The sequence below is a fragment of the Lynx canadensis genome, chromosome D1 (assembly GCF_007474595.2).
Source record: "Lynx canadensis isolate LIC74 chromosome D1, mLynCan4.pri.v2, whole genome shotgun sequence".
Taxonomy (NCBI): Eukaryota; Metazoa; Chordata; class Mammalia; order Carnivora; family Felidae; genus Lynx; species Lynx canadensis.
Window position 1 is genome coordinate 23200377 of NC_044312.2, and position 10942 is coordinate 23211318.

A 10942-nucleotide genomic window follows, 5' to 3' on the forward strand; every position below is an offset into this window, starting at 1 on the left:
CCGAGGGCGCGCAACACTGACGTAGGCGCCAGGCTCGCCAATGGCGGGTGGGGGCGGACCTGGGCGGGGCTCTCAGAGAGGACGGCCTACAGCGCGGAGGGGCGTGGCCCTCAGGACCCGCTGGCCAATGGGCGCGCTCGTCTGAACGACCTGCGGCGCGGAGAAGTGACGGCAGAGTGGGGCTGGCGTCGGGAGGTGAGGTGGGGTGGGGTGGGATGGGGGGGTCTCCCAGAGGGCCTAGGCTCTGAGTGGTCATGCTTCGCAGGACGTTGCTTTTGGGCTTGGGCCGGGGCCCCTTGGGCCGGGGTCTAGGCACACACAGAGGAGGCTCTATTCTGGGTAAAGTTGAGGGCCGCGGAGGGTATCGTGGTTCTTGGATGGCCCCAAGCTCCAGCTCTGTGACCTTCCGGACTCAGGACCCGGCCCACGATGTAAAGACAGTGGGTCGGCTGGGAGGAGGGGGTAAGCTTTCCTGCCGGAGCTTGTAAAGGCTGGGCTTCCCAGGAAGCCCCTCTCAGGTGACAAATTCCAGATCGTTCTATGCCTCAGCTTGCCACCAGCATAACAGAGAGCCAGGTTGATTGGTTGCAGAGCTAGCTGTGCCTTAAAGTCCTGCTCGCGTGCAGGATGCCGCACTTAGCGTGTGGCTGTTAAGGAGGGAAGAGAAAGAAGGTTCAGTGTGCGGCCTGGAGTGCAGCCGGAGAGTGAAGACTTCAATAGACCAGTTCAAGACTGGATAGAATCCAACTTGGACAAATGCCCTGCACTGCTAGTCCCCGAAGCTAGTGTAACTGGAGAAGTACAGTGAGCAGATGGGAACTGAGATCAGCCTTGATGGATATCGTTTACTGGCTCAGGGAAGGTGTGTGTTCCAGGTTGCGGAGAACCCAGCGAAAATTAGAAGTATTGGTTTTGTGCAAGAATCTAACAAAAGCCACGTAGGTAGAGAGCAGAGATAGGAAACGTAGTGTGGATGGATGAGGTAAGCCTAGATCAAAGAAAGATTCCAACATTGCCGAGAAGAGTTTGAATTTTGTATTGGAGTCGGTGAGACGACTTGGAGATTTGTGTGTTAGGTGTGAAAGATGAGAGGATTCATTGATTCAAGGCACTGATGGCGTACCAGGTTCTGTGCTAGGCTGAAGACTCATTGGTGAAGAAGGTAGGCATAGTACCATATGAAGCAATGACACTTAAACTCAAAATTGCAGATGTGTTGCATGAGGTAATGAGACCATGTGACAGGAGATTCTGACAGTCCACGGAGTCAGGAAAGACTTCCCTGAGAAAAATGAGAACTGAGCTGAAAGCGAAAAGAAGCAAGGAGTTAACCAGGCAAAGAAGCGGACACGGTTTCAAAGTTGAGAGAACACCTGTGTAGATTCCCTGCCACCATTGAGGTGTCGAAGGGGGCAGAGTGGGGGAGTGGGGAGAGAAAAAGGTAAACCAGAGCCAGAGTGTGCTGTGCCTCATCCATGTTGAAGATCTTGGACTTTTATTCTTAGAGTGATGGAAAACCACTGGAAGGTTTTAAGCAGGAGAGTATGTGATTGAACTAGTGCTTAGAAAATATTCTAGCTGTGATGCAAAAGAGTCAGGTGGTAAGGGGAGGATTAGTGGGAACAGTAAGGCTTTTGGGTTAGTCCAGGTGAGAGGTCATGGTAGTTTGGGCTAAGGTGGTGGTGGCGGAGATGGGGAGGAAAGGGGGACAGATTGGAGAGATCTTTAGGAGGCAAAGACATCAGGACTTGACAAGAAATAGGACATGAATGTAGCTTTGTCGGTGGTGACGGATATCCAGGATAAGGTGCCACTCAGAGGTATCATGCTTCAGAGGACACTGCTGCTTGGAGTGTGCCAGGACCTATTGGTCCAGGAGCCTGGAACCCTCCTCTCCGAGAGGAGAGGGAAATGCAGTTGAATATAGGAGCCTGTGATTCAAGGGAAAGAGCAGTCTGCACAGGAGATAAGCACGCGTAAGTCACCTGGCCTAGGGAGAGAGTATAGAGTGTTCTTTTTGAGAAGTTGAATCTTGCAGTGCTGGGCATGATGCGTGAGACGGGAAGAGAGCCTGATGGCACACAGACCACATGGCGAAGCTGTGGAATACTGCTGGGTGCAGGCTGACCTTATGAGAGGGGATGACCGTGGGAACAGCCAGCTCAGTGTCCGTTTCCGTTTAGCCAACCTTCTCCTGTGCCCATCCTCTAACCCCCTACCACCTGTAAAGAAAATGTATGGCCTTCTGACCATAACTGCGTCCCACAGACCGAGATGGAAAGATGTCCGAGATCAAGAAGAAGATCCGGTCAATCCTTCCCGGCGGGGACTGGAATCCACTGTACGACACCAGCTACCTGCCCCCTGAGAGCTCGGATGTGGTGATTGTGGGGGGTGGGGTGCTTGGCCTGTCTGTGGCCTATTGGCTGAAGAAGTTGGAGAAGCCACGAGGTGCCATTCGAGTGCTGGTGGTGGAACGGGACCACACGGTGAGGTGTGGGGTAGAGCAGTGTCATGACTGGGGCACGGACTCCTATTTTATTAAGGGGCAAGGGGAGGGGAAGGGAGGAAAGACTTCGATCTTTGGAGGTCTAAAGGGCAGGGACTGTACTTTGACTCTTGTTGAGAAACAGTCCCGGGTTCTTCCTTCAAATTAGAGACTTTGGCCATAGAGTTTTTGCTTGTAAAAGCACATTTCACAATGTCAGATCTTTTGGGCGCCCACAGGTCCATCTGAGAGCCTGCATTCCGGCTGGAATCAACACAAACAGCTATCCCCTCCCCCTTCCAGGTTCCTTTACTTCTGAGTTTTTGCACTTTAGTTCCGATTAGCCATTGAGAGTTAGCCACGAATCTTACTAGTTTGGTCATATTCCTCTATTTTCCAATTAGTAGATGAAGTGTTAATCTCCCGCCCTTGGACTTCAAGGCCATTACTGTTTTGTGCCACAGTGCCCAGCCCTTTTAGATGACTGGCTCTCTCTGCTCTGCACATCTGCTAAGAAGGATTTTAATAATTGTTGTCCTCTTTGGGTGCTGGTTGACTTGCATACAGGTTTATCCACCTCAACTCCTCTTAGATTATAAATGTGCAAGTAGGACCCCCCATTACCCCTAGGGGCTTCCGTTCCAGTATTCTGCTCCCAGGTGACAGGGTACTGGTCTCCCTCAGTTACTTTTGTCTTTCCACAGTATTCCCGGGCCTCCACTGTGCTTTCCGTGGGCGGGATTCGTCAGCAGTTCTCGGTGCCTGAGAACGTCCAGCTCTCCCTCTTTTCAATTGACTTTCTACGGAACATCAATGTATGTGCAAAGAGATTTGGGGACTGGGGTGGTGAGCACTCCTTTAGCCCAGAGAGAGGAGCAGCCCAGTTGGCCAGGGGGATCAGGGAGCGGAAGCAGTTCGGGCCACTAGGAGTTGGAACCACCAGTTTTCTCCCCAGTGGTGGTACCCAGAGGGGCGCTTCTCTGAGCCCTGGGAGCTGTTGGTGAGGAGGCCAGGGAAGCTCTCCCTCCCTCCCTCCTTTAAATCAGCTTCTCTAAAGAACTTTTTTTTTTTTTTTCTTTGCACACACACAGGAGTACCTGGCTGTAGCTGATGACCCTCCCCTGGACATCCAGTTCAACCCATCAGGTTATCTCTTGCTGGCTTCAGAAAAGGGTGCTGCCATCATGGAGAACAACGTGAAGGTGCAGAGGTGGGTGGGGTGCCTGGCACGACCACCCAGCTGCTGCTCAGCTGTGTGCACGTAGCAAGCTCCGACACCAAGTTAGGAACTGAGAAACCCGGTGGGGCGGGGATGGGGAGGGGGGTTGATGAGACAGGTCCCCGCTGTGTAGGAGCTCTGACAGGAGTCTGTCAGGAAGCACAGACACACGCAGACCTCCAGTACCCTGTGCTAAGTGCTCGAACATGGATACAGACAACACACTGCTGCGGTGGTTCCTAAATCGGCCAGATCACAAAAACCACCCGGGAAATCCCAGACCTAATAAGCCAGAGGCTCTAGGGAAGGGCCCAGGAATCTGCAGACTTTTCCTGCAAGGGCCAGATAGTACACATTTTAGGCTTCGGGGGCCATATGGACTCTGCTGCCATCATTCAGCTTTGTAGTTGAAACAGAAGCAGCCAGGGACAAGATATAGGCAAAAATAGAAATGAATCAGTGTGACTCAGGTACAAAAATGCAGCAGGCTGGTTGGGGCAAGCCCTCTCCTAAGTGAGTCTCGTGATCGGTCAGGAGCATGTGTCTATAACAGTCTTGCGGGTCTCACTAGGGACATCGGGTAATGTCCCAGATGCAGTACTTTTTCATTTAGTCACCAACACATCCCCATTTCACATGTGGGTAAACCGAGGCACGAGGTAGCTAGCAAGTGGTGGCACTGGGATTTGAACCAGGCAGTCGGGCTTGCGAGTGTGTTGTTTTAGGATCTGTGTTGCTGCCTTTCGAGGACAGTGTCCCATAGGAGATAATTGTGCTAGTGAGCAGGACTGTACTAGAAGGTAGACAGGAAGGTCATTCCAGGCAGAAGGGAAGGAGACAAGCAGAAGGGACACAGTGGTCTGCCCTGTTGTGAAAGGATACAGGATAGTTAGGGGATGAGAGGGAGTTTAGTGTGGTCAAAGGGATACCAGGGGGTAGGAAAGGAAAGAGGGGTCAGCTGAAGAGCCATGACTAGGACGCTTGGCCTTTACACGTTCAACAGGGAGGAAAACTTGGGGGTTTGGGGCAGAGAAGTTACGTGAATGAATCGGAATCCCCACTTGTGGAGTCGGGGTCCATACTTCGCCTTCTCTGCACAGTCCTCGCCTCTGACACACAGGCACACAGTCACGCATTTCTCTCAGGCAGGAAGGAGCCAAAGTTTGCCTGATGTCTCCTGAGCAGCTTCGGAACAAATTTCCCTGGATAAACACAGAGGGCGTGGCTTTGGCATCTTATGGTAAAACGTGCTTGCAGAGGGGATCAGGGGTTGAGGGGCACCTCAACGTTGGAAGTCTCAGCATCCTGTAACCCGCCTCTAGAAGCAGTGCTTCCCCCCGGGCCAGCAGAGCCTCCCTCGGACCCTGCTAGCTCTCTGTCCTTCCACAGGATTTCACTCTGGTACACTTGGTCAACCTGAACCTTCCCTGGCTTCCCTAAAGAGGAGTTGGGGGCACAGGAAATCCAACAGGAGAGGAGGGTCCTAATCCCACCTCCTGAGTCCTCTTTCTTATCACAGGGATGGAACACGAAGGTTGGTTTGACCCCTGGTGTCTGCTCCAGGGGCTTCGGCGAAAGGTCCAGTCCATGGGGGTCCTCTTCTGCCGCGGAGAGGTGACACGTGAGTCTGAGGCCCCGTGCCCACTGCTCCTTCCCTCTGCCAGCTGGGGCACAGGCCTAGATGGGGTCTTATCTTCACTCACGGGCTAAGCAAGGGTTGGTGGGGAATGGGGTTCTCCCTGCGGCCTGGTCCTGAGCATCCTGACTCCAGCTCCTAAGTAGGCTTTCTCAGGACTCGTGTTGCACGCGAAGGTTTCAGCTTGCTCCCATTTTGCATGCAGTCAAGGTCATCTTGGTTACCCCATATCTGTTTGCGGGAAAGCTCCGGTCTTCCAGGTTGCTTTCCTAATGAAGTCCACGGAATCCCAGTCTCGTCTTCTTCAGGCCTCGGGCACTTCTTTTCTTTTTCCTGCAGGTTTCGTGTCTTCGTCTAACCTCATGAAGACTGCAAGTGGGGAAGAAGTGAATTTGAAAAGGATCCACGAAGTTCATGTAAGTTGCCAGCCTGTGCATCTTCCTTACCAAAGTGCAAGGGTGGAAAAGGTAACGGCTGTCATTTTGGTCTTTCTCTACCCACTTCCAGTCTGAGTAAACTAAGGCTCGGGAAGAAATGTACCTCTCACAGGGCCCGGTATGTGGGCCAGGCCCTCCTTCCCCTCCCCTTCTGGTGCCTTCAGGTGAAGATAGACCAAAGCCTGGAGTACCAGCCCGTGGAATGTGCCATAGTGATCAACGCAGCAGGGGCCTGGTCTGGCCAGGTTGCAGAGCTGGCTGGCATTGGGAAGGGGCCACCTGGCACCCTCCAGGGCACCAAGCTACCTGTGGAGCTGAGAAAAAGGTAACTTCCCTCAGGGCAGCTGAGGAGGTCGGTGAGAAAGGGAAAGAAGCAATTTAAGAGTTTGGTAAATGTGCTGGGAAGGGGATTTCCTAACCTGCTGGTTGTGGCAGGTACGTGTACTTGTGGCACTGCCCCCAGGGACCAGGCCTGGAGACCCCGTTCGTTATAGACCCCAGTGGAACCTATTTCCGCCGAGAAGGATTAGGCCATAACTACCTGGGTGGCTGTAGCCCCACTGAGGTAAGCTAAGCGGGGTTGGGGTGCTGGGTAGGGGACATAGGCCACTGTCATCGAAGAGTCAGGCTCTTTGGATGGCCCAGCGCTCTCACTGACGTTGAGCCTCCTCTAGGTTTGAACTGGGATCTTTTCTCCCTGTCCCCTCCTACTGAGGGGCTCAGTGAGGTCTGGGTCAGCCCTTGTGTCCCAGGCAACATAAGCCATGTCCCCACCTCTCACTGTAGGAGGAGGAACCGGATCCAGGGAACCTGGAGGTGGACCATGATTTCTTCCAGGACAGGGTGTGGCCCCCTTTGGCCCAGAGGGTACCGGCTTTTGAAACTCTGAAGGTAACAGGAGACCCGTGAGCCTGGAGCACCCGGGTCGGCTTGGAAAGCTTGTCCACTGCCACTCGCCCTCTGCCTCACAACTGCTAAGGACTCTTGGTCTAGGGACCCATCCCACTGACCCCTCGGGGGCTGGGAGAGGGTACCGCGTCTGTCCCCAGAGCAGGAGTGAGGGTGGCACGTGTCGGCACCTTCCCAGGCACGCCTGTGTCTTGTACACCCGCAGGTTCGGAGCGCTTGGGCCGGCTATTACGACTACAACACCTTTGACCAGAATGGCGTGGTGGGTCCTCACCCACTGGTCATCAACATGTATTTTGCCACGGGCTTCAGTGGCCACGGGCTCCAGCAGGCCCCTGCCGTGGGGCGAGCTGTGGCGGAGATGGTGCTGGAGGGCCACTTCCAGACCATCAACCTGAGCTCCTTCCTCTTCAGCCGCTTTTACTCGGGAGAGAAGGTCCAGGAGCACAACATCATCTGAGCCTGTAAGCTCTTCGCTGGGCCCCGCCGCCCTGTCCGCCCCCCGTGGCCTCCCTACACTCTCCTGTCCCCACAGGGCTGGGCGGGCAGGCCGACTACAGGCTGTGAGGCCCAGGCCAACAGAGAGTGTTGGAGGGAGAGACCCCAGGACTGACGGCCCGGGCTGAGGCCACCCGCCAAGGCAGTGCAGCCGGACAGAATACCTGAGCACGTGGCCCAAGACTGCCTTCTTCCTGGTTCTGAGCCAGCAAGATCACCTATGCCCCTCTTGGCAGGCTACCCTGGAGCCTGGGCAGGGAGCCTTCCAGGGCGGCTGGTGCAGATTTAGTGACCGTTTACCTACTCATCAATCAATAAATGTTATTACTCTTTCCACTCAGTCTTCTGCCCCTTCTCCTTTGACCTCATGGCAGTTGCTTCTGAAGCACCGGTAGCCTTTGGTCCCAGGCCGCACGGCCTTCCCCTCCCGGCAGCATTCTCCCGTCCTAGGTGTAGGCAGCTTGTTGGCAAACTAGTGCCTTCCCTTCCTGAGTTGCTGCAGAGGGAAGGGATGGTTCATTCCTTTATTCAGCATTTATTCGGTTCCAACTCTCGGCCAGGCCCAGGGCTACATATCAGAGATCTACCACCGGGCGGGGCATCCTCTGCATCCTCACTGGAGCGTTCTTGTCTGTGCCCGCCCCGCAGCCCAGAGCAGACCGAGTGCAGTCCCTGCAGTGCCAGGAAGAAGCGCAGGTCACGGACACCTCATCTCAGCTGTGTCTCCACAGAGCTCCCCCGGGGAAGCCGACCTCTGAGCTGAACCTATAGGATGAGCGGTTGAACACAGTGAAGGCACAGCAGGGACCGGGGGTGGGGTGGGGACCGCAGGCTGTGGGGAAGATTGTATACAAATGCCCAGGACCAGGACTTCGCAGGATTTGAGGGAGGATAAGTGATGTCCTGGCTAGATCATGGAGTGAAGAGGGGTAGTAAGGAGTAGGGCAGGGCCAGGGGCTGAAGAGCCAGGTGTGGAGCTCAGGCTGTATTCCGTGGGCTTTCCGTAGGGAAGTGACATGCTCAGATTTTCCTTTTTTTTTTTTTTTTTTTTTTTTGAGTTTATTTTTTACTTTGAGAGAGAGGGAGAAAGTATGCACATGAGTAGGGAAGGGGCAGAGGGGCGGAGAGGGAGAGACAGAGAGAGAGAATCCCAAGCAGGCTCTGCACTGACAGCTCAGGAACCGTGAGATCATGTCCAGAGCTGAAATCGTGAGTCAGCAGTTTCACCAACTGAGCCACTCGGGCGCCACAGATTTTCCTTTCAGAAAAATCACTCTGACTGCCTTGTGGAGAACAGATTGTGGTGTCAAAGCAGGAGGCCAGATGGGAGGCTTCGCTGCAGTCCATGTGGCAGAAACAATAGTGCCCACGCTGTCACGGCAAGAAGCTTGTGTATCCAAAGAGGTGACGGTAGTAACAAGAAACGGGGTCAAGCATGACACTCAGGCATCTGGCTTGGACAACTAGATGTATATCTTGCTTTCGTAGAGGTGAGGGACGCCAGGGAGGAGCCGTGTGGGGGACAAAATGAAGCAGTTTGAGACCTGTCGAGTCAAAGGTGCCTGGTGGAGACGTCTAATGAGGAGTTGAGTTTATTGTCATGGCACTCAGGACGATCCAGGCTGTGGATACCATGGAAGAGAAGGGCATCACCCCCACGAGGGGAGAAGAGTAGGGAACCAAGGGGGACACTGGACACTGACGTTTAAGGGATGAACCAAAGGAGAGGAAGCTGAAGAGGTGGCCAGAGAGGCAGGAAAAAAGCCAGGAGCATGAGGTATCCTGGGAACCTAGAAGGAATGGGCGATGATACCCATGCACGTGCACTGGCTGGATCGGTACCAAGTAGGTCAGTGGGGACCTGAGGGAGAGCAGTTCTGGGAAGAAGGTGGGGTTTGAGGTGACAGCTGTCCAGAAGGGAGAAGCGGGTGGGAGCAGAAATATCTAGGAAAGTGTTCATTCCCCCTGAAAAGCGGCCTTTGGGGAGAAGAAGGAACACAAGAGATGGACGTGACTGATTATCGGTTGTGTAAGGGAGGGAGGCCAGGGGAGATGCCAGTGAGGTAACAGGAGGAGCCCCTGTGGGGGTGGGGGTGGGGGACAGCCAGGACTGATCAGGTGAGCAAAAGAGGAAGAGCCACCAGTGCTGAAAGACAGGAAGGAACTTGGCCAGGGGCACAAGGCAGTGACAACTCAGGCCAAACCCAACATCTGTGTTAACCTGTAAGCAGGCCTTGTCAGGTGCCTGATATTCACTCCCCCTTCCTTCGGTACAAATACCCCCATCTATGGGTCAGAAGGAAAATGGGCTTCATCTGACTCCTCACCCCGAAGCGACATCAAGATGACAAATACTGTACTTCTTTATTAAGAACACATTGATGAATCCTCCATACTTCCACAGGTCGTTTTTTTTTTTAATTTTTTTAAACGTTTATTTATTATTGAGAGACACAGAGAGACAGAGCATGAGCAGGGGAGGGGCAGAGAGAGAGGGAGACACGGAATCCGAAGCAGGCTCCGGGCTCTGAGCTGTCAGCACAGAGCCCGACGTGGGGCTTGAACTCACAAACTGCGAGATCATGACCTGAGTCGAAGTCGGAGGCTTAGCCACCTGAGCCACCCAGGCGCCCCCACAGGTCCTTTTAAAGTTTATTTTGAGAGGGAGGGAGAGAGTGTGAGCAGGGGAGGGGCAGAGAGAGAGGGAGAGAGATCCACAGGGCTTTATTCAAGCTTGTAGGAGAGCATTCATTCCATCTATCAAACTGTACGAGAGTTGGGGCCCAAGCCTTCTTCACCTGTGTCCCAACACCGAGCTGTCCGTGTCTCCTGGAGTAACTCTGCTCTGCACCCGAGCCCGAAGGGGATCCCGGGCCTCCGAGACTTTTCAGTCAAATGGGAGGGCTAACCCTCATCAGCCCAACTCCAGACAACACGAGGTTTGTAGGGAACAACACAGGGATTGTAGGGAAAGAGGCCAGAGGGGCAGGGTTAAGAAAGGATTTCCTTTGTAAGTTGCAGAATTGAGGCTTGCCACAAGAGGGGCGTTTGAGGATCGCAGCACCGAAAGGGGGGACCCCGCGGGTGGAGGGAACAGCAGAAATCAAGCACCCAGCAAGGAAAGCTGAGGTGAGTTTCATAAAGAGTAAAAGAAACCCGGAAGCCCTTCCTGTACCTCCTACCTACTTTATCTCATGGACTCCTCCCCACAGCACCAGGAACCAGATCCTAAAATTCGATGATGAGTAAAGTGAGCCTCCGCAGGCTGCACACTTCCAAGGTCGGAGGGCTAGTAAGTGATGAGCTCTGGATGCGAACTCCAGCAATCTTACTCCAGAGCCCTCCTGCCCAGCTTAATACTACACTGCCTGCCGGGATTAGCCACTAATTCTCTCTGCTGGCTGGTGAGAAAAGGAGGAAATCAGACTGAAAGGGAGATGGTGAATCTTCCACTGGCCCTGTTAAACTACCGGCATCCTCCAAGCATTTCGTGCGCACGGTTGTCGGAGTGTTTCCCAAACTGGCGTGCCATGGACCCCTGCTCAGGAAGACCCCGATATTTCTCCTACGGTGAAACAAGTTTGGGAAATGCTACATGTTGTGTTCCCTCCCCCACCCAAACCGGGTTCATCACGGTGCAAATGGGCAGGTAAAGAAATCCTGCACCCTGTTTAACCCCGGACTCGGCCAACGTCTTGCTCACCACACTTGTGCGGCAGCTCTGTCACCCTGCAGAGCAGCGCTCCTCGCGCCCT

At 54.0% G+C, this 10942-nt stretch overlaps 1 protein-coding gene across 8 annotated transcripts; it reads left to right on the forward strand.

Annotated features, from left to right (window-relative positions):
- The first annotated feature begins 174 nt into the window (after positions 1-174).
- On the forward strand, positions 175-8217 carry FOXRED1 (FAD dependent oxidoreductase domain containing 1). Of its 8 annotated transcripts, none has more exons than XM_030333454.1 (13): positions 212-339; positions 2269-2489; positions 3193-3303; positions 3580-3698; positions 4853-4947; positions 5227-5328; positions 5683-5759; positions 5945-6105; positions 6216-6345; positions 6567-6671; positions 6895-6951; positions 7104-7153; positions 7836-8217. In XM_030333454.1, the coding sequence occupies exons 1-13, from the start codon at positions 255-257 to the stop codon at positions 7948-7950; spliced, it is 1428 nt and encodes a 475-aa protein (XP_030189314.1). In that variant the 5' UTR covers positions 212-254; the 3' UTR covers positions 7951-8217. The 8 variants fall into 8 exon arrangements, 7 of the variants coding, with proteins under 7 accessions (XP_030189314.1, XP_030189316.1, XP_030189312.1 ...); XM_030333456.1 differs by lacking the exon at positions 7836-8217 and adding an exon at positions 7225-7527; XM_030333452.1 differs by having other exon boundaries at positions 6895-7153; positions 7836-7905.
- The last annotated feature ends 2725 nt before the right edge of the window (positions 8218-10942 follow it).